This window comes from Peromyscus leucopus, chromosome 1 (genome assembly GCF_004664715.2).
Source record: "Peromyscus leucopus breed LL Stock chromosome 1, UCI_PerLeu_2.1, whole genome shotgun sequence".
Taxonomy (NCBI): Eukaryota; Metazoa; Chordata; class Mammalia; order Rodentia; family Cricetidae; genus Peromyscus; species Peromyscus leucopus.
The window spans coordinates 133121953-133146075 of NC_051063.1; the positions used below are offsets into that span (position 1 = coordinate 133121953).

The 24123-nt window shown below is 37.5% G+C and overlaps 1 protein-coding gene across 25 annotated transcripts in view; it reads right to left on the minus strand.

Annotated features, from left to right (window-relative positions):
• The window catches only part of LOC114684184, a 344217-nt gene that overhangs the window by 97027 nt on the left and 223067 nt on the right, over positions 1-24123 (minus strand). For 12 of the 25 annotated variants that reach the window (XM_037198384.1, XM_037198386.1, XM_037198326.1 and 9 more), the window contains 3 exons: positions 22743-22818; positions 18989-19063; positions 9015-10691 (listed from right to left, as the gene is read on the minus strand). In XM_037198384.1, the coding sequence (XP_037054279.1) occupies positions 10500-10691; positions 18989-19063; positions 22743-22818 (343 nt within the window). In that variant the 3' untranslated portion in view covers positions 9015-10499. Of the gene's footprint in view, positions 1-820; positions 6763-9014; positions 10692-14861; positions 14936-18987; positions 19064-22737; positions 22819-24123 lie in introns of those variants that run through there. The other 13 variants (XM_037198375.1, XM_037198382.1, XM_037198379.1 and 10 more) reach the window with 7 other exon arrangements.

Consider the following 24123-nt stretch of genomic DNA (forward strand, 5'->3'; position numbering starts at 1 on the left):
GTAAAGTCCCTGAGTATGCATGGGTATGCACACAAATATTAGCCCATTGGCAGCATCTCAGGGCCAGAATAGTTGAGAAAATCTCTTTCCACTTTCATCAGCTTACTAAATAATTTAAGACACTCATATATTTTCCACTTCACCATTCTTCCACAGGATACATTAGAATGTTCCCTGGTTTTCATAGTGAAAGAATTATGCATCAACATGCAGCTGATGCAATTGCAACAATAGAGGTATGCTTAAATAGCCAGCACATTTTAGTGGCATGCAGAGGGCACACCAATGTCAAATAGATATAGAATTTCCACCCGGTATGAATGGTGATATTGTGTACCCTAAATAATGTGTGTGAATATCACAGCAGAGAACACACCAATAGATTAAACATAGTGGTGCCATACACCTGAAATCATATCACTGGAGAAGCCATGATCTGTATCTGACAGCCTTCAAAGCTACAATGGACTAAATGGGATAGACAGAGTCTAGGAGAGAAACAAAGACAGACATTATTGGAATACACCTTTTACTTGAATGCTTGGTAGTCATTTGCCTTAAGACCTACAATTGAGATCTCACACATTTAATCTCAGTAATTGAAAGGTGCATATGCCATTAATCCCAGCACTAGAAAGAAGTGAAGGCTGGGCAGACATTGGTGTATAAGGCCTAAAGATAGAGGAACCAGAGGCTTTTTTCCTGTATAGCTTTCATTTAAGGACTCAGAGATATTCATTCAGAGGATTAATAGAGTTGGAAAAGTGAGACATGGCAATGGATTGTTCTTTCTTTCTCCCATCTGTCATAATTTACCCCAATAAGAGCTTCTGGTTTTTTGTTTGTTTGTTTGTTTGTGTTTTTTATTTAAAATCCATCTACTATTTGTACAACAGTTATGACATTTGCCAAATATTTTAAGCAAACTGTCCATTAAAACTCAGGGATTTTACTTTCACTATCCACTAACTATGTCTTGTCTCCAAGAATTGGAGAGTGATGCAAAATGTCATATTTTGATTTGTATATTCTAATAATATTTCTAAGTTCTCCATAATTTTGAACAGTTAGCTTGCTGATATACCCATCTACATTGTGGAGTAGACTATATTCAGGAAAACATAAAGTACCTTGATGAATATTCATCAGAAAACACACACATATTGTGATTATGCAACCAATAACTCCATGAATTTTCTTTCTCTGACTCTATCCATTTTTTCCATCACTTCCAAACTTGGTTGTCTGCTTTGTAGATAAGAACATAGTATCTCAACACTTCTTTTGTAATCCCTCATACATGCATCAAGAGCTACACGGAGGAATGACCTGCACTTCAAAATATCAGAATACCTAAAAGTTATGTTCTCTCTTCTTTCTCTTTTTAAATCTAATGTCATTCTAACATTTTTGGCACAATGAAGCTTCTATAGACTACTTAGTAAGCCATTAATACAGTCATTATTTCTACTCATACACTCCTGGTTCTTTTAATTAGAAAATTGCAGCTAAAAGAACTAAAAATTTCAGTAAAATTGAAAATTTACCACCATCTCTACTTGTTAGAAACAAGTGTAGATGCTTCAAAACACTTAGTAATCACCACATGGTCTAATCACCTCTTATTCAGCCTTGCTGGTAAAGCAAGCTCAGATCTCAGTAGCAAAACCCTGTGGGCTTCCATATATGTACCCTTTCAATGTTGGCATCAAATGTCTCTAATCAGAGGTGTTCCATCATCCACTATTTGTAAAATAATGCAAGAATGTGCAGGAGGGTACTTTCTATATGCCTGTCAGGCTTGGCTGTACTGTGTGTGATGTTAATTGACTTCATCTCTCCCACCCAGAAAGCATCAATAGTCTATGTCAAAGAGAAGGCAGAAAAAATCTAACAGATTCAGAGGTGGTAGATAAATATGTGGGAAGAGTGCTATCTAGTGTCCAATGTATTATAAAACATAGGAATTCAGAGGCTGAGGTTACAGAGACAAGATCTGCACAGTTACACAAAAAAAACCCAAACATATCATAACAAAGAAAAAAGAATCTGTTGTGTGAATAACTTAGAAGGGAAATATGTAATACCATCCTCTGAGCAACAGTAAATAATTTATTTCCAAAAAAAGTTCAAGCCTAGCTTCATGACATAAAGATGAATGGGATGACTAGGAAAGAAGAACAAAAGAACTACAGCTTGTATATGCCAAAATACAAGGAGAATGCAAATCAAGCTTGGAAAGTTGGATCTGTGAATATAAATGACAACAGGATGATAACATCTTAATATCCTGCACTATAATATATTGTGAATGAAGGTAGGGTCTCAACAGCAAATGTCACTGTGTGATATATTCATAGACTCTAAGGTTTCTTGTGAACACTATCATTGCCAGAGTGGTTCCCAATGTATCCTCCCAGAGTGAAGGAAGGAGCCTGAATCCACTAGCATCTGTCATATACTGAGGTATGCAATTGACTACCTTGCTAACAGATGATAAAGCATTTCAAGTCTGACACAGCAATATCAAATCTTAACAGAGAAGCAGTTGCTTCAGAAGCAGGATGCTATTTCCTGCACAGGAGACAGAGCAGGTGACTAGGAGTAATAAGGCTGGGAATGAAGCAATCCCTGCCTCTGCTGGGATTTCCACAGTCTCTGACTCCTGTACATGTCAGGAGCAGTCTGCCTTTTCTATCCAGTGTATAGTCGGGCTTTAGTCATACCCAGGACCCACTGTGTCCTGGAATATGCCAGAGCCTGACTGGTAAGAGCTCCCAATGCTGTCTCTTTTATAAGCACTCCTTGCTTCTGATTGAAGGACAGTGTGCATTCAAATTCATAGTAGAATAAGAACCAATAAGGACAGTGGTGTCAATTCCAGCAATGGAGACAAACCCTGAGGTTACTTTGGAGATGAACACAGGAGCTGCTAACTCATTCTTGTCTCACACCTGAATACATGTAGCAGCACAAGCAGTGACTTAAAGTGGTTGAGAAGGAAAGAAAGTAATTGATCCTGAGTTCTCACTCCAAATATCAAAAAGAAAAATACAACCAGTGGAGGTTAGGAGTGATCATTTATCCCTCTGCTGGTGTCTACATACTGCCCATCTACAGGAAAGTCTCCGTTTATGCCTAGAAATGGATGATTATGATTCTCTGCTGCCAGTTGCTGCTTGCTGCTGACAGTTTCTGATATGACATGTTAGCTTCCCCAATAGAAATGATTAAATGCTTGAATTTCAGTTAGGACATGAGCAATATATATATAAACGTGTGTGTGTGTGTGTGTGTGTGTGTGTGTGTGTGTGTGTGTGTGTACATAGTGCCTGAAAATGGATGTTTGCATTGTAGAGATGTGAATTTGAAGACCTTCTCTGAACATCCCTAAATTGCATATTGTATCTTACAGTGTCATGTTAAATAAGCAATGATCTGATGTATTCCTTTTAGAAAGATATACTCATGATACATATATACCTTCAGCAATTGCATATTTGTCTGTTTGATTTTTGGTGTGGTTCTACACATATCTGCATGCATTTGGAATTAATTTTGGTGTCACAGTACCACTTCATACTCTTACAATTTCCTCTTCAGTATTAAAGTGAAACTATTCCAATTTTGAACAAATTCATTGCATACCCTTCCCTAGATTTCCCTCTCATCTACAATCACTACTCCATCTTTTGATCGTGTTACTTGCTCTATTTTTTGATATGGTTCATGTAAATCATCTGAGTATGCATTGGTATGAGAACAACTAATAGCCCATTGGCAGATTACCAGGGCTAGAATACATGAGAAAATCTATCTTTCCACTTTCGTCAGCTTACTAAAAAATGTAAGCCACTCATACATTTTTCAATTCACCATTCTTCCACAGGATATACTAGAATGTTTGCTGGGTTTTATACCGAAGAAATATGCATGCATTTGCAGCTGATACAGTTTCAAGAAGACAGGTATGCTTAAATAGCCATCACATTTTAGTGGCATTCAGAGATGAACATCAAATCAGATAGACATAGTGTCTCTCTCAGGTATGTGTGGTCATATATTGTGTACCCTAAAGAATGTGCCTGAAGATCAGAACACTGAACAAACCACTAGAGTAAACATAGAGGCCAGGAAATGGTGGCAAACACCTGAAATCCTATCACTCAGGAAGCAGAGATCTATGTGTATCTCTGCACCTTCAAAGCTACCCAGGATTAGATGGGATTGACTCAGTCTAAAGGAGAAATAAAGTCAGGTATTATTGGAATAAACCTTTAATTCTAGTACTTGGTTATCATTTTCTTTTAATACCTGCACTTGAGATCTTAGAAATTCAATGCCAGGATTTGGGAAGCACAAATGCCATTAATCCCAGCACTATAGAAGAAGTGATGGCTGGGCACATTAAGGTATATAAGGCCTGAGGAAACAGGAACTAGAGGTTTTTCACCTGGATAGCTTTTGACTAAGGACTCAGAGACATTCATTCAGAGGATTCATGGAGTTGGTAGAGACATGCCAGTGTCTTATTCTTTTGTTTCTCCCATGTATCAGAATTTACCCCAAATCAGCTTCTGAGATATTATCTTTAATTAAAAAGTCCATCTACTATTTGTACACAGTTATGAAATTCCCAGAATATGTTAAGCAAACTGTCCAGTAAAACTAAGATATTTTATTGTAACTAACCACTCATGATGCCTTTGTCTTAGAATTGGATGGTAATACAAAATGCCATATTTTAATTTGTATATTCTAATAATATTTCCACGTCCTTCATAATTCTGAACAGTTAGCTTGCTGATATATCCCTCTACATTATGTCATAGACTATGTTCAAGAAAGCATAAATTAATTTGATGGGTATTCCTCAGAAAACATACACATGTTGTGATTATGCAAATAATACCTTCAAAAATTTCTTCTCTGATGCTATCCTTTTTTTCCACCACTGTCAAACCTATTTGTCTGCTTCCTAGAACAAAATAGAGCATCAAACCGGTATCTCCACAATTCTTTTTTAATCCCTCATACATTGAACAAGAGCTACACTGAGTAAATATCCTACACTTCAAAATATCGAAATACTGAAAAAACATGTACTCTCTTCTCTTTTTTATAAAAATAATGTCATTTTAACATTTCTTGGTATGATGAAGCTTCTATTGTCTGCTTACTAAGCCATTAATATGTCTATTTTGTTACTAATACCCTCCTGGCTCTGTGAATTTCAAACTGCAGGTAACATCACTATAAAAACTGTCATTAAAATTGATAAATTTACCACCATCCATAATTGTCATAAAGAATTGTAGGTGCTTCAAAACACTTAGTAATCAGCCCCATGGTATAATCACGTCTTATGCAGCCTTGCTGGTAAAGCAAGTTCAGATCTCACATCAAAATTCTTTGGGTTCCTATATATGTTACTGTTAGATCTGGGCATCAGATGCCTCTAAGCAGGGTCTTCCATCATGGAGTAGATGGGAAATAAAGCAAGGATGTGCAGTTGGGGTCTCTCTATATGCCTGGCAGGTTTGGGTGTACTATTAGTGATGTTACTTGACTTCATCTCTCCAACCCAGAAAGCATCAATATTCTATGTTGAAAAGAAGGCAGAAAAAAATCGAACAGATTAAGAGGTGGTAGATGAATCTTTAGGAAGAGTGTTATCTAAATTCCAATGTATTATAAGACAGAGGAGTTCATTGGCTGGGGTTACAGAGACAAGATCTACACACTTAACCAACAAAACACACTAAAAAGGAAACAAACAAACAAACAAATTATAACCAAGAAACAAGAAAATTGGAGTATGAAATATTTAGAAGGTAAATATGTAATAACATCCACTCAGCACCAGTAAATAATTGATTTGCAACAAATCTCAGGTCTGGCCTCATGAAATAAAGAGGAATGGGTTGAGTAGGAAAAAAGAACAAAAGGTCTAGGTCTTGCAAATGCCAAAATACAAGGGGACTTCGAATCAAGCTGGGAGAGGTTAATCTGTGATGATAAATTGCAACAGGGTGATCAAAAATTAATTTCTTGTACTACATTTAATTGTGAAAGCATGCCTATTGTGATAGGTAAGATTTCGTCAACAAATGTCAATGAGTAATATATACCTAAGCTCTAGGGGTTGTTAGTGAACACTCAGTATGCCATAATAGTTCCCACAGTACCTTCCCAGGTGGAAGAAAGGAACCTGACTCTACCAGTATCTGTCATATACTAATGTCTGCAACGGAAAACTTTCCTAACAGATGATACAGCATTTCAAGTCTGACACAGCAATATCAAATCTTAACAGAGAAGCAGTTGCTTCAGAAGCAGGATGCTACTTCCTACATAGGAGACAGAGTAGGTGACTAGTACTTATAAGGCTGGTAATCAAACAATCCCTGATTTTGCTGGGATTTCCACGGCTATGACTCCTATACATGTCAGGAGCAGTCTGCCTTGTCTATCCAATATATAGTTGGGCTTTAGACACACCCAGGACCCACTGTGTCCTGGAATATGGCCAGAGCCTGACTGGTAAGAGCTTGCAATGCTTTTGCTTTTATAAGCACTCTTTGCTTCTGATTGAAGGACAGTGTGCATTCAAATTCATTGTAGAATAAGAACCAATAAGGACAGTGATCTCAATTCCAGCAATGGAGGCATATCCTGAGGTTACCTTGTAGATGAACACAGGAGATGTTGACTCATTCTTGTCTCCCTCTGAAAGAATACATGTAGCAGCAGAGGCAGTGACTGAAAGTGGATGAGAAGGAAAGAATGAAATTGATCCTGAGTTCTCACTCCAATTATCAAAAGGAAAAAAAAAACTGTGGCAAGTACTGGGTGATCATTTATCCCTCTGCTTGTGTCTCCATCCTGCCTGTCTATACAAAAGTCTCTGTTTCTGCCTAGAGATGGACGATTGTGTTTCTCTGCTGCCAGTTACTCCTTGCCTCTGACAGTTTCTGATGTTCCATGTTAGCTTCCCCAACAGAAATGATGAAATGCTTGAAATTCAATTGTTACAAGAACAGTTTTATATATATATATGTGTGTGTGTGTGTGTGTGTGTGTATACACACACACATGTATATGTGTAATTTTACATGAATGCCTGAAATGGGATGCTTGTATTGAAAATAGAGAGTTGGATTTGAAGCCCTGCTCTAAAAATCCATAATTTGCATATCATAGCTTAAAGTGTCATGTTGATTAAGCAATAATCTGGTATATTCCTTTCAGGAAGTAATACTCATGATGCATATATACCTTCAGCAATTGCACATTTCTCTGATTTTTGGTGTGGTTCCACACATGTTTGCATTCATTTTGCATTACTTTTGGTTTCACAGTTGCAATTCATACTCATACAATTTCCTGTTCAGTAAAATGTGATTATTGAAATTTTGAACAAATTTGCTACATTCACCTCATTATAAATAGTCCTCAAGGACTACTTATTGTTTTTTCATGTACTTGCTCTTTTTTTTTTGTTTGTTTTTTTTTTGTTCATGTAAAGCACCTGAGTATGCATGGATATGAGACCAACTACTAGCCCATGGGCAGCATCTCAGGGCTAGAATACTTGAGAAAAATACTTTCCACTTTTGTCTGCTACTAAATAATATAAGCCACTCATACATCTGTCACTTCACCATTCTTCCTCAGGATACTTTAGAATGTTCCCTGGTTTTCATAGTGAAAAATTATGTATTTATATGGAGCTGATACAATTTCAAGAGTAGAGATATGCTTAAATAGGCATCACATTTTAGGAGCATGATGAGGTGCACATCAAAGTGAGGTAAACATAGTGTGAATCCCAGGTTCATATGGTGATATAGTGTGTACCACAATTAATGTGCCTGAAAAACAGAACAGAGAACAAGCTTCTAGTTTAAACATAGAGGACAGGAAGTGGTGGGACACACCTTTAAACTTATCACTGGGAAAGCAGAGATCGATTGGTATCTCAGCATCTCAAAGCTACCCTGAACTATATGGGATTGACTCTATTTAGGAGAGAAACAAAGACAGGCATTGTTGGAATACAATTTTAAGTCTAATACTCTGTAGTCATTTGCCTTTAACTCCTGTACTTGAGATGTCACACCTTTAATCCCAGTATTTGGGAAGCACTTATGCCATTAATTCCAGCACTAGGAAAGAAGTCATGGCTGGGCAGACAAAGGTGTATAAGACCTGAAGAGACAGGAACTAGAGGCTATTTGCCTGGATAGCATTGGTCTAGAGAATAAGAAACATGCCTTCAAAAGATTCATGGAGTTGGCAAAGTTAGACATGGCAGTGGCTTATTACTTTGTTTCTCCTTTATATCAGAACTTACCCCAATATCAGCTTCTGTTTTGTTTTTTTTTTAATTAAAAGTCCATTTACTATTTTTACACCAGTTATGGATTTTGCTGAAAATGTTAATCAAACGGCCAAAACACTCAGGTATTTTACTGCAACTGTCCACTCACTATGCCTTGTGTCCTAGAATTGGAGGGTAATGCAAAATGTCATATTTTCATATGTATATTCTAATAATATTTCCAAGGTCTTCATAATTCAGAGCAGTTAGCTTCCTGATATATCCATCTACATTGTGATGTAGCCTATAAACATATAAAAATAAAGTAACTTGAGGGATATTCCTCAGAGAACACACACGAGTTTTGATTATGAAACCCATAACTCTATAAATTTCCTATCTCTGATGATATCCCTTGTCTCCCAAAACTTCTAAACTTGGTTGTTTGACTCCTGGATGAAAACTTTAGAATCAACCCAATTCCTCCACTTTTCTATTGTAATCTGCCATACATGGTACAAGAGCTACACTGAGGAATGTCCTGCACTTCAAAATACTGGAATACTGAAAAGTTATATTCTCTCTCCTCCTGCTGCTCCTTCTTCTTCTTCCCCTCTTCCTCTTCCTTCTCTTCCTCCTCAGTCTTCGTCTTTGTCGTCTGTCTTCTTCTTCTTCTTCTTCTTCTTCTTCTTCTTCTTCTTCTTCTTCTTCTTCTTCTTCTTCTTCTTCTTCTTCTCTTCCTCTTCTTAAAAATAAAGTTTATTAATGATTCTTGGCAATTTTAAACTCTATTGACTGCTTACTACGCCACTAATATATCTATTATTTGTACTCACCACCACCACCCCGGCTCTGTTAATTTGAAAAATTGCAGCTAACAGCACTATAAAATCTTGGTAAAATTGATCATTTTACCACATACTCCAATTGTTAAAAACAAGTGTAGACCTTTCAAAACACCTAGTAACCATGCCCATGATCTAATCACCACTTATGAGGGCTTGCTGATAAATTAAGCTCATATCTCACTAGCAAAACTCTGTGGACTCCCTTATATGTACCCATTGGAACCAGGCATCAAATGTCACTAATCAGAGATGTTCCATCATGCACTATTTGGATAATAAACCAAGAATGTACATGTAGGGTCTTTCTAAATGCTTGGCAGGCTTGAGAGTACTATTTGTGATATTATGTGACTTCAGCTCTCCCACCCCAAAAACATCAAATGTCTATGTAGAAAAGAAGGCAGAAAAAGATCTAACATTAAGAGGTAGTAGATGAAATCATAGGAACAGTGTTACCTAGACGTCAATGTATTATCAGACATAGGAAATCAGAGACTGAGATTATTGAGATAAGATCTACACATTTACAAATAAAACATCAAAAAAAGCATAAGGAAGAACAAGGAAATCTGGTGTGTGAATTACTTTCAAGGTAAATATGTAATACCAGCCCTTTAGCACCAGTAAATAATTGATTTCCAACAAATCTTAGGCCTGTCCTAATGACATAAAGAGGATTGGGCTGACTAGGAAAGAAGAACAAAAGAACTATATAGCTGGTATAGGCAAAAATAAAAGTGGAAAGGAAATCAAACTTGGAAAGCTGAATCTGTGATGATAAATGACAACCGATGATAAAATCTTAATATCCTGCACTACATTTTATTGTGAATGCATGCCTTGGGTGACAGGCAGGGTCTCATCAGCAAATGTCACTGTGTGATGTACTCATTGACACTAAGGGTTGATTGTGAACACTGACAATGCCATATCACTTCCCACAGTATCCTCACAGGGTGAAAAAAGGAGCCTGACACCAAAAGCATCTGTCATATATAAAGTCTGAAATAGATTACATTACTAACATATGAAATGGCATTTTAAGTCTGACATAGCAATATCAATCTTAAAAAATAAGCAGTTACCTCAGAAGCAGGATGCTACTTCCTGCAAAAGAGACAGAGCAGGCGATTATGGAATCACTATAATGCTGGGAAACAAACAATCGCTGTCTTTTCTGATTTCCACAGGTTCTGACCCCTATACATGTCAGGAGCAGTCTGCCTTGCCTATCCAAAGTATAGTCAGGCTTTAGCCATACCCAGGACCCACTGTGTCCTGGAATATGGCCAGAGCCTGACTGGTAAGAGCTCACAATGTTGTCTCTTTTATAAGCACTCCTTGCTTCTGATTGAAGGACAGTGTGCATTCAAATTCATCGTAGAATAAGAACCAATAAGGACAGTGGTCTCAATTGCAGCAATGGAGGCAAATCTTGAGGTTACCTTGGAGATGAACAAAGGAGCTACAGACTCATTCTTGTCTCCCTCTGAATACATGTAGAAGCAGAAGCAGTGAAACTGAAAGTGGATGAGAGGGAAACAACATAATTGAACCTGATTCTCATTAATTTTATTAAAAGGGAAAAAACCTGTGGCAAGTAGGGCATGAACATTTATCCCTCCACTTGTTTCTACATCCTGCCTATCTACACAAAAGCCTGTTTCTGCCTAGAGACAGACAATTGTGAATCTCTGCTGCCAGGTTCTGATTGCTGCTGACAGTTTCTGATATATCATGAAAGCTTCCCAAGAGAAATGATTAAATAATGGAAATTCAGTAGTGACCTGAGATATACATACATATGTGTGTGTGTGTGTGTGTGTACATAGTGCCTGAAATGGGATGCTTCTATTGTAAATAGAGATGTGACTTTGATGCCCTGCTCTGAACATTTCTAAGTTACATATTGTATCTTACAGTGTCATGTTGATTAAGCAATAATCTGATCTATTCCTATTAGAAAGATATATTCATGATACATATATACATTCAGCTATTGAACATTTGTCTGTTTAATTTTTTGTGTGATTCCACACATGCATGCATTTGGCATTAATTTTGGTTCCACAGTACCAATTCATACTCATAAAATTTCCTCTTCAGCATTAATGTGTGATTATTGAAAATTTGAACAAATTCACTATATTCCCTTCACAGATTTAGTCTGTAATCACTAGTCCATCCTTTCATCATGTAGTAGCTCAATTATTTGTTATCTGTGTTCATGTAAAGCACCTGAGTATGCATGGGTATGAGAACTACTATTAGCCCATGGACAGCATCTCAGGGCTAAAATAGAAGAGAAAAATATATCTTTCCACTTTTGTTAGCTTACTAAATAATATAAGGCACTCCTACATTTTTCACTTCACCATTCTTTCACAAAATTATACATTATACATTATAATGTTCCCTGGTTTTCATAGTGAAAGAATTATGCATCAGCATGCATCTGATGCCATTGCAAGAGTAGAGGTATGCTTAAATAGCCAGCACATTTTAGTGGCATGCAGAGGTGCACACCAATGTCAGATTGACATAGATTTTCTTCCAGGTATGTGTGGTGATATATTGTGTACCCCAAATAATGTGTCTGAAGATTAGAACACAGAAGAAGTCAATAGATTAAATATAGAGGACAGGAAGTGGTTGTACATATCTGAAATCCTATCACTGGGGAAGCAGAGATCAGTTTTTATCTCAGTGCATTCAAAGCTAACCTGAACTACTTGGGATTGACTCAGGCTAAGGGAGAAACAAAGCCAGGCATTATTGGAATACACTTTTAATTCTAGTACTCAGTTGTCATTTGACTTTAACACCTGCACATGAGATCTCACACCTTTAATCCCAGGTTTTGGGAAGCACATATACTATTATTCCCAGCACTAGGAAAGAAGTGATGACTGGACAGACTAAGGTATATAAGGCCCAAGGACACAAGAACTAGAGGGTTTTAAACTGGATAGCTTTTCGTTAAGGAATCAGAGACATTTATTCAGAGATCTCATGGAGTTGGCAGAGTGAGACATGGCAGTGTCTTTTTCCTTTGTTTCTCCCATATATCAGAATTTACCCCAATATCAGCTTCCTGTTTTTTTTTTTTAATGAAAAAGTCTGCCTACGGTTTGTACAACATTTATGGATTTCACCAAATATGATAAGTAAACTGTCTACTAAATTTTAGGTATTTTACTATAACTACCAACTGTAACACAAATCTTAAAAGTTCTTATTAATAAAAACAAACCTGAAGCTAGGAATTGGGGTGAATGCTGGAAGATCAGAGAAACAGAACAAGCCACAGCAACCTCACATTTCCAATTACTTAAATGATCCTGTTTCCTCAGAAAGGAAGCCACTAAGTCCTAATCCAGAATAAATCTCAGCTAAACTGCTGCTAGAGCCTAAAAGCTTAAACAACTCTAGTTTCTGGTCTTCAAGCCTTATCTAACTTTTTGAACCCTGTCACGACTTCCTGGGATTAAAGTCTCTTGTTACCAGGCTGGCTGTTTCCAGTGTGGCCATGAACTCAAAGAAATTCAGACAGATCTCTGCCTCTAGAATGCTAGGATTAAAGGCATGTGTACCACCATTTTCTGGCCTCTATGTCTAGTGGCTGTTCTGTTCTCTGACCCCAGATAAGTTTATTAGGGTGCAAATATTTTGGGGAACACAATATTACCACTACACACTACCTATGCATTATGTCCCAAAAGTGGATGGTAATGCAGAATATCATATTTTCATTTGTATATTCCAATAATATTTGCAAGTTCTTCAAAATTTAGAGCAGTTAGCTGGCTGAAATATCCATCTACATTGTGGTATAGAGTTTAAACAGAGAAACATAAAGTAACTTGAGGTATATTCCTCAGAGTACATACACACGTTGTGTTTGTGCAACCAATAACACAAATTTCCTATCTCTGAAGCAATCCTTTTTCATGCACCACTTTCAAACTTGTTTGTCTGTCGGACTCCTGGATAAAAACATTAAGACCAAGCCAGTATCTCCACACTTCTTTTGTAATCCCTCATTCATAGAATAAGAGGTACACTGAGGAATGTTCTGCACATCAAAATATCTAAATGCTGAAGAGTTACAATCTCTCTTAAACAACATCTTTTTAAAAACAAGGTCCTTTTAACACTGCTTGGCACACTTAAGCTTCTATGGACTGCTGACTAATGTACTAATAGAGCAATTATTTCTACTAATAATAACTGGGTCCGTTACTTTGCAAGCAGCAGCTAACATCACTATAAAAAAAAAAAAAACTCAGCAAGCATGATAATTTCTCCATCATCTCCAATTGTTAAAACCATGTGTACACACTTCAAACACTTAGTAACCAAACCCATAGTATAATCAATTCTCAAGCAACATTGCTGGTAAAGCAAGCTCAGATGTCACTAGGAAAATTCTATGGGCTCCCATTCATGTACCCAGTGGATGTGGGCATCAAATGTATCTAATTAGAGCTGTTCCATCATGCACTATTTGGGAAATAAAGCAAGAATACACATGCAGGGTCTCTCTATGTGCCTGGCCAACTTGGGTGTACTATGTTTGATGTTACTTGGCTTCATCTCTCCCACCCAGAAAGCATCAATAGTCTATGTTGAAGACAACGCAGAAAAAAATCTAACAGATTCAGAGAGGACAGACTTATCTGTGGAAACAGTGTTATCTAGGGTCCAATGTGTAGAAGACATTGTAATTCACAGGCTGAGGATACAGAGACAAGATCTACAAAGTTACACAACAAACAAACAAACAAACAAACAATCAAATCATAACTAAGAACAAAGACATCTGTTGTGCAAATTACTTAGAAGGTAAAGATGTAATACCATCCTCTCAGCAGCAGTAAATACTGTTTTTCAAAAAATCTCAGGCCTGGCATGATTATATAAAGAGAAATGGGCTGACTAGGGAAGAAGAACAAAAGAACTACAGCTTGTATATATTAAAATACAAGGGGAATGCATAACAAGCTTGGAAAGTTGAATCTGTGATGATAAATGACAACTGGATGATACATCTTAATTTCCTGCAATACATTTTATTGTGAATGAATGCCTTGGGTGACAGGTAGGGTCTCCTCAGCAAATGTCAGTGCCTGCTGTATTCAAAGACACTAGGATTGCTTGTGAACAAAGACAATGCCATAAAAGTTTCCATAGTAACTTCCCATAAAGAAGAAAGTAGTCTGACTCCACTAGTATCTCTCAATACAAACGTCTGAAATGGAGTATATTCCTAACAGATGATACAGCATTTCAAGTCTGACACAGCAATATTAATCTTAAAAAAGAAGCAGTTGATTCAGAAGCAGGATGCTACTTCCTGCACAGAGGACAGAGCAGGTGACTGGGAGTTATACTGCAGAGAATTAAACAATCCCTGCCTATTCTGATTTCAACAGGTTCTGACACCTGTACATGTCAGAAGCAGTCTGCTTTGTCTATCCAATATATAGTCGGGCTTTAGTCATTTCCAGGACCAACTGTGTCCTGGAATATGGCCAGAGCCTGACTGGTAAGAGCTCCCAATGTTGTCACTTTTATAAGCACTCCTTGCTTCTGATTGAAGGACAGTGTGCATTCAAATTCATCTTAGAATAAGAACCAATAAGGACAGTAAACTCAATTCCAACATTGGAGGCAAATCCTGAGGTTACCTTGGAGATGAACACAGGAGCTGCTGACTCATTCTTGTCTCCCTCTGAACACATGTAGCAGCAGAAACAGCAAACTGAAAGTGGATGAGAGGGGAAAGAATGTACTTGATCCTGAGTTCTCATTCCAATTACTAGAAGGAAAAAAAACCTGTGGCAAGTAGGGCGAGATCATTTATCCCTTGCTGGTGTCTACATCCTGCCTATCTACATGAAAGCCTCCATTTCTGCCTAGAGATGGACGATTGTGATTCTCTGTTGCCAGTTTCTCCTTGCTGCTGCCAGTTTCTGATATGACATGGTACTTCCCCAAGAGAAATGATTAAATGCTTGAAATTCAGTTGTGAAATTATATATATAATATATAATATATATATATATATGTATATATATATATATATACACAGTGAGTATGTATGTGTAAATAGTGACTGAAATAGGATATTTGTATTGTTAATAGAGATGTGACTTTGAAGACCTGCTCAGAATATTCCTAATTTCCATATCATAGCTTGCAGTGTCATATTGATTAAGCCATAATCTGATGTATTCCTTTTAGAAAGATATATTCATGATACATATATACCTTCAGCAATTGCACATTTGTCTGCTTCATTTGTTGTGTGGTACCACACATGTCTGCATGCATTTGGCATTAATTTTGGTTCCACAGTGCCAATCCATACTCATAAAATTTCCTGTTCAGGATTAATATGTGATTATTCATATTTTGACAAATTCACTACATTATCATCACAGATATAGTCTGCAATTGCTCCTCCATCCTTTGATTTTGTACTTACTCTATTTTTTGTTATCTGTGTTCATGTAAAGTACCTGAGTACACATGAATATGAGCACAAATATTAGACCATGGGCAGCAACTCAGGGCCAGAATAGTTGAGAAAACCTATCTTTCCACTTTTGTCAGCTTATTAAATAATATAAGACACTCATACATTTTTCACTTCACCATTCTTCCACAGGATACACTAGAATGTTCCCTGGTTTTCATAGTGAAAGAATTATGCATCAACATGCAGTTGATGCAATTGCAAAATAGAGTTATGCTTAAATAGCCAGCACATTTTAGTGGCATGCAGAGGGGCACACCAATGTCAGACAGATATAGAGTTTCCTCCAGGTATGAATGGTGATATATTGTGTACCCTAAATAATGTGTGTGGATATCACAGCAGAGAACACACCAATAGATTAAACATAGTGGCTCCATACACCTGAAATCATATCAGTGGGGAACCGTGATCTGTTTGTATCTGACAGCCTTCAAAGCTACAACGGACTACATGGGAGAGACTCAGTCTGGGAGAGAAACAAAGACAGGCATTGTTGGAATATACCTTTAATTCGAATGCTTGGTAGTCATTTGCCTTAACACCTACAGTTGAGATCTCACACATTTAATCACAGTAATTGAAAGGTGCATATGCCATTAATCCCAGCACCAGGAAAGAAGTGATGGCTGGGCAGACAAAGGTGTATAAGGCCTTAAGATAAAGGAACTAGCCGGGCGGTGGTGGAGCACGCCTTTAATCCCAGCACTCGGGAGGCAGAGCCAGGAGGATCTCTGCGAGTTCGAGGCCAGCCTGGGCTACCAAGTGAGTTCAGGAAAGGCACAAAGCTACACAGAGAAACCCTGTCTCGAAAAACCAAAAAAAAAAAAAAAAAAAAAAAAAAAAAAAAAAAAAAGGAACTAGAGGCTTTTTGCCTGGATAGCTTTCATCTAAGGACTCAGAGACATTCATTCAGAGGATTAATGGAGTTGGAAAAATGATTGGATTGGAAAGGATTGTTCCTTTGTTTCTCCCATCTGTCATAATTTACCCCAATAAGAGCTTCTGGTTTTTTGTTTGTTCGTTTTTTTTTTATTTATTTATTTAAAATCCATCTACTATCTGTACAACAGTTAGGGCATTTGCCAAATATTTTAAGCAAACTGTCCATTAAAACTCAGGGATTTTACTTTCACCATACACTGCCTATGTCTTGTCTGCAAGAATTGGAGAGTGATGCAAAATACCATATTTTGATTTGTATATTCTAATAATTTTTCCAAGTTCTCGATAATTTTGAACAGTTAGCTTGCTGATATACCCATCTACATTGGGGTGTAGACTATACTCAGAAAACCATAAAGTACCTTGATTATATTCCTCAGAAACACACACATATTGTGATTATGCAAACAATAACTCCAAGAATTTCCTTTATCTGACTCTATCCTATTTTTCCATCACTTCCAAACTTGGGTGTCTGCTTCCTAGATAAAAAAGTATCTCAACACTTCTTTTGTAATCCCTCATACACGCATCAAGAGCTACACTGAGGAATGTCCTGCACTTCAAAATATTGGAATACTGAAAAGTTGTGTTCTCTCTTCTTCTTCTTTTTAAAACTAATGTCATTATAACAGTTCTTGGCATGATGAAGCTTTTATTGGCTGCTTACTAAGCCATTAATACAGCCATTATTTCCACTCATATCCTCCTCCTGGTTCTGTGAATTAGAAAATTGCAGCTAAAACAACTATAAAAATATCAGTAAAATTGATAAATTTACCATCATCTCCGCTTGTTAGAAACAAGTGTAGATGCCTCAAAACACTTAGTAATGAGGCCCATGGTCTAATCACCTCTTATTCAATCTTGCTGGAAAAGCAAGCTCAGATCTCACTAGAAAAACACTGTGGCCTCCCATATATGTACCCTTTCAATGCTGGCATCAAATGTCTCTAATCATAGGTGTTCAATCATCCACCATTTATGAAATAATGCAAGAATGTGCAGGAGGGTTCTTTCTATATGCCTGTCAGGCCTCGCTGTACTGTGTGTGATGTTACTTGACTTCATCTCTCCCAACCAGAAAGCATCAATAGTCCATGTCAAAGAGAAGGCAGAAAAAATCTAACAGATTCAGAGGTGGTAGATGAATCTGTGGGAACAGTGCTATCTAGTGTCCAATGTATTATAAAACATAGGAATTCAGAGGCTGAGGTTACAGAGACAAGATCTACACAGTTACATAAAAAAATCATAACGAAGAACAAAGAATCTGGTGTGTGAATAACTTAGAAGGGAAATATGTAATACCATCCTCCTGGCACCACTACATAACTGATTTCCAAAGAAAGTTCAAGCCTGGCTTCATGACAAAAAGAGGAATGGGATGACTAGGAAAGAAGAACAAAAGAACTACAGGTGTATTTGCCAAAATACAAGAAGAATGCAAATCAAGCTTGGAAAGTTGAATCTGTGAATATAAATGACAACAGAATGATAACATCTTAATATCCTGCACTATAATTTCTTGTGATCAAAGGTAGGGTCTCCACAGCAAATGTCACTGTGTGATATATTCATAGACTCTAAGGTTTCTTGTGAACACTGACATTGCCGAAATACAAGGAGAATGCGAATGAAGCTTGCAACGTTGAATCTGTGAGTATAAATGACAACAGGATGATATCAGTTTAATATCCTGCAATACATTACATTGTGAAAGTCTGCATTTTGTGACAGGTAGGGTCTCCACAGCAAATTTCACTGCATGATATATTCACAGACTCTAAGGTTTCTTGTGAACACTGACAATGCCAGAGTAGTTCCCAATGTATCCTCCCAGGGTGAAGAAAGGAGCCTGACTCCACTAGCATCTGTCATATACTAATGTCTGCAATGAACTACCGAGCTAACAGATAATATAGCATTTCAAATATGACACAGCAATATCAAATCTTAACAGAGAAGAAGTTGCTTCAAAAGCAGGATGCTATTTTCTGCACAGGAGACAGAGCAGGTGACTAGGACTTATAAGGCTGGGAATGAAGCAATCCCTGCCTTTGCTTATTTCCACAGGCTCTGATTCCTGTACATGTCAGGAGCAGTCTGCCTTTTCTATCCAATGTATAGTCGGGCTTTAGCCACACCCAGGACCCAATGTGTCCTGGAATATGGCCAGAGCCTGACTGGTAAGAGCTTGCAATGCTGTCTCTTTTATAAGCACTCCTTGCTTCTGATTGAAGGATAGTGTGCATTCAAATTCATCGTAGAATAAGAACCAATAGGGACAGTGATCTCAGTTTTAGCAATGGAGGCAAATCTTGAGGTTACCTTGGAGATGAACACAGGAGCTGCTGACTCATTCTTGTCTCCCTCTGAATACATGTAGCAGCAGAAGCAGCAAAACTGAAAGAGGATGAGCGGGAAAGAATGTAATTGATCCTGATTCCTCACTCCAATTATCAAAAAGAAAAATACAACCAGTGTCATGTAGGGTATGATCATTTATCCCTTTGCTGGTGTCCACATTCTGCCTATCTACAAGAAAGCCTACGTTTATGCCTAGATATGGACGATTGTGATTTTCTGTTGCCAGTTGCTTCTTGCTGCTGACAGTTTCTGAAATGACATGTTAGCTTCCCCAACAGAAATGATTAAATGCTTGAAATGAGCAATACACACACACACAACACACACACACACACACGTTTGTGTGGGGGGTGCAGGTGTGGGTGTGTGTGCATAGTGCCTGAAATTAGATGTTTGTATTGTAAATAGAGACGTGACTTTGAAGACCTGCTCTGAACAGTCCTAAATTTCATATTGTATCTTATAGTGTCATGTTGATTAAGCAATAATCTGATGTATTCCTTTTAGAAAGACATATTCATTATACATATATACCTTCAGCAATTGCACATTTGTCTGTTTGATTTTTGCTGTGGTTCCACATGTCTGCATGCATTTGGCATTAATTTGGTTTCACAGTGCCAGTTCATATTCATGCAATTCCGTTTCAGATTTAAAGTGTAACTATTGAAATTTTGATCAAATTCACTGCATTCCCTTCACTAGAATCCCTCTAGTGTGCAATCACTACTCCATCCTTTGATCATGCACTTGCTCTATTTTTGGTTATCTGTGTTCATGCAAAGCACCTGAGTATGCATGGGTATGAGAACAACTAGCCCATGGGCAGAATACCAGGACTAGAATACATGAGAAAATCTATCATTCAAACTTGTCAGCTTACTAAAAAATGTAAGCCACTCATACATTTTTCACTTCACCATTCTTCCACAGGATACGTGAGATATTCCCTGGGTTTTAGAGTGAAATAATTATGCATGCATATGCAGCTGATACTGTTTCAAGTGTACAGGAATGCTTAAATAGCCATCACATTTTAGTGGCATGCAGAGGTGCACACCAAAGTCAGATTAACATAGAATTTCTCCCAGGTATATATGGTGATATATTGTGTACCCTAAAGAATGTGCTTGAAGATCAGAACACAGAACAAGCCACTAGATTCAACGTAGAGGTCAGGAAGTAGTGGCACACACCTGAAATCCTATCACTTGAGAAGCAGAGATTTGTTTGTATATTAGAGCCTCTAAAGATACCCTGAACTACATGGGACTGACTCACTATAAGGGAGAAACGAAGCCAGGGATTATTGGAATACACCTTTAATTCTAGTACTTGGTGGTCATTTTCCTTTAACACCTGCACTTGAGATCTCACACCTTTAATCCCAGGATTTGGAAAGCAGATATGCCATTAATACTAGCACTAGGAAAGAAGTGATGGCTGGGCACACTAAGGTGTATAAGACACAAGGACAGGGGAACTAGAGGCTTTTCACATGGATAGCATTTGGCTAAGGACTCAGAGACATTCATTCAGAGGATTCATAGATTTGGCAAAGTGAAACTTGGCAGTGTCTTGATCTGTTGTTTCTCCCATGTTCAGAATTTACTCCAATATCTGCTTCCAAGTTTTCATTTTTAATTAAAATCCCATCTATTATTTGTACACAGTTATGAAATTCCCAGAATATGTTAAGCAAACTGTCCAGTAAAACTCAGGTATTTTACTCTCACTATCCACTCACTATGCCTTTGTCCTAGAATTGGATGGTAATACAAAATGCCATATTTTAATTTGTATATTGTAATAATATTTCCAAGTTCTTCATAATTCTGAACAGTTAGCTTGGTGATATATCCATCTACATTGGGGTGTAGACTATATTAAGGAAAATATAGAATACTTTGATGGATATTCCTCAGAAAATACAAACATGTTGTGATTATGCAAGTAATAACTTCATAAATTTCCTATCTCTGATGCTATCGTTTTTTTCCACCACTTTAAAATGTGGTTGTCTGCTTCCTAGATAAAAACATAGTATCTCCACACTTCTTTTGCAATCCCTCACACATGGATCAAGAGCTACACTGAGGAATGTCCTGCATTTCAAAATATTAGAATACTGAAACATTATGTTCTCTCTTCTTCTTTTTAAAAATCATGTCATTATAACACTTTTTGGCATGATGAAACTTCTATTGACTGCTTACTAAGCCATTAATACAACTATAATTTCTTCTCAAATCCTTGGGCACCATTACTTAAAGCTGCAGCTTACAGAACTATTAAAATGTCAGTAAAAGTGATAAATTTACCACCATCACCAACTGTTAAAAAAAAGTGTAGAGGCTTCAAAACACTTAGTAATCACCCCATGATCTAATCAACTCTTATGCAGCCTTGCTGGTAAAGCAAGCTCAGATCTCACTAGAAAAACCCTGTGGACTCCCATATATGTACCCTTTTGAGGTTGGCATCAAAAGTCTCTAATCAGAGGTGTTCCATCATGCACTATTTGGGAAATAAAGCAAGAATGTGCAGGAGGGTTCTTTCTATATGCCTGTCGGGCTTGGCTATACTGTGTGTGATGTTACTTGACTTCATCTCTCCCATCCAGAAAGCATCAATAGTCTATGTCAAAGAGAAGATAGAAAAAAAATTTAACAGATTTAGAGGTGGGAACACTGAATGAATCTTTGGGAACAGTGCTATCTAGTGTCCAATGTATTATAAGACATAGGAATTCAGAGGCCGTGGTTACAGGGACAAGATCTGCACAGTTACACAACAAACAAACAAACAAACAAACAAATCATAATCAAGAACAAAGTCACCTGGTGTGTGAATAACTTAGAAGGGAAATATATAATACCATTCTCTCAAAACCAGTAAATAATTGATTTCCAACAAAGTTCAGGCCTGGGTTGATGACATAAAGAGGAACAGGATTTCTAGGACAGAAGAACAAAAGAACTACAGCTTGTATATGCTAAAATACAAGGAGAATGCAAATCAAGCTTGAAAAATTGAATCTGTGAATATAAATGACAACAGGATGATAACAGTTTAATATCCTTCAATACATTATATTGTGAACGTCTGCATTTTGTGACAGGTAGGGTCTCAGCAGCAAATTTCACTGCATGATATATTCATAGACTCTAAGGTTTCTTATGAACACTGGCAATGCCAGAGTAGTTCCCACTGTATCCTCCCAGGGTGAAGGAGCCTGACTCTACTAGCTTCTATCATACACTAAGGTCTGCAATTGACTACCTTGCTAACATAGCAGATGATACAGCATTTCAAGTCTGACACAGCAATATCAAATCTTAACAGAGAAGCAGTTGCTTCAGAAGCAGGATGCTACCTCCTGCACAGGAGACAGAGCAGGTGACTAGGAGTAATAAGGCTGGGAATGAAGCAATCCCTGCCTTTGCTTGGATTTCCACAGGCTCTGACTCCTGTACATGTCAGGAGCAGTCTGCCTTTTCTATCCAGTGTATAGTCGGGCTTTAGTCATACCCAGGACCCACTATGTCCTGGAATATGGCCAGAGCCTGACTGGTAAGAGCTCGCAATGCTGTCTCTTTTATAAGCACTCCTTGCTTCTGATTGAAGGACAGGGTGCATTCAAATTCATCGTAGAATAAGAACCAATAAGGACGATGATCTCAATTTCAGCAATGGAGGCAAATCCTGAGGTTACCTTGGAGATGAACACAGGAGCTGCTGACTCATTCTTGTCTCCCACCTGAATACATGTAGCAGCAGAAGCAGCAAAACTGAAAGTGGATGGAGAGGGAAAGAACGAAATTGATCCTGATACCTCACTCCAATTATCAAAAAGAAAAATACGACCAGTGGCAAGTCGGGAGTGATCCTTTATCCCTCTGCCGGTGTCTATATCCTGCCTATATACATGAAAGCCTCTGTATATTCCTAGAGATTGACGATTATGATTCTCTGCTGCCAGTTGTTTCTTGCTGCTGCCAGTATCTGATATGACATGTCAGCTTCCCAACAGAAATTATTAAATGCTTGAAATTCATTTGTGACATGAGCAATATATATATATATATATATATATATACATATATATATATATATTATATATATGTGTGTGTGTGTGTGTGTGTGTACATAGTGCCTGAAAATGGATGTTTGTATTGTAAATAGAGATGTGAATTTGAAGACTTGCTCTGAACATCCCTAAATTGCATATCTTATCTTACATTTTCATGTTGATTAAGGAATAATCTGATGTATTCCTTTTAGAAAGATATATTCATGATACATATATACCTTAGGCAATTGGACATTTGTCTGTTTGATTTTTGATGTGGTTCTACACATGTCTGCATGTATTTGGAATTAATTTTGGTTTCACCATACCAATTCATTCTCTTAAAATTTCCTCTTCAGTATTAACATGTAACTATTGAAATTTTGAACAAATTTATTGCATACACTTCACTAGAATCTCTCTAGTCAGCAATTACTACTCCATCCTTTGATCATGTACTTGTTCTATTTTTGGTTATCTCTATTCATGTAAATCATCTGTGTATGCATGGGTTTGAGAATAACTACTAGCCCATGGGCAGAAAACCAGGGCTAGAATAGTGGAGAAAATCTGTCTTTCCACTTTTGTCTGCTTACTGAAAAATGTAAGCCACTCATACATTTATTAATTCACCATTATTCCACATGATACCCTAGAATGGTCCCTGGGATTTATAGTGAAGGTATTATGCATGAATATGCAGCTGATGCAGTTTCCAGAGTACAGGTATGCTTAAATGGCCATCACATTTTAGTGGCATGCAGAGATGCACATCAAATTCAGATAAAGAAAGTGTTTCTCTCTTGTATGCGTGGTCATAACATTTGTTCCCTAAAGAATGTGCCTGAAGACCAGAACACAGAACAAGCCACTAGAGTAAACATAGAGGTGAGGAAGTGGTGGCAAACATCTGAAATCCCATCACTTGGGAAGCAGAGATCTGTGTGTATCTCTGAGCCTTCAAAGCTAGGAGGATTAGATGATATTGATTCAGTCTAAGGGAGATACACAGCCAGGCATTATT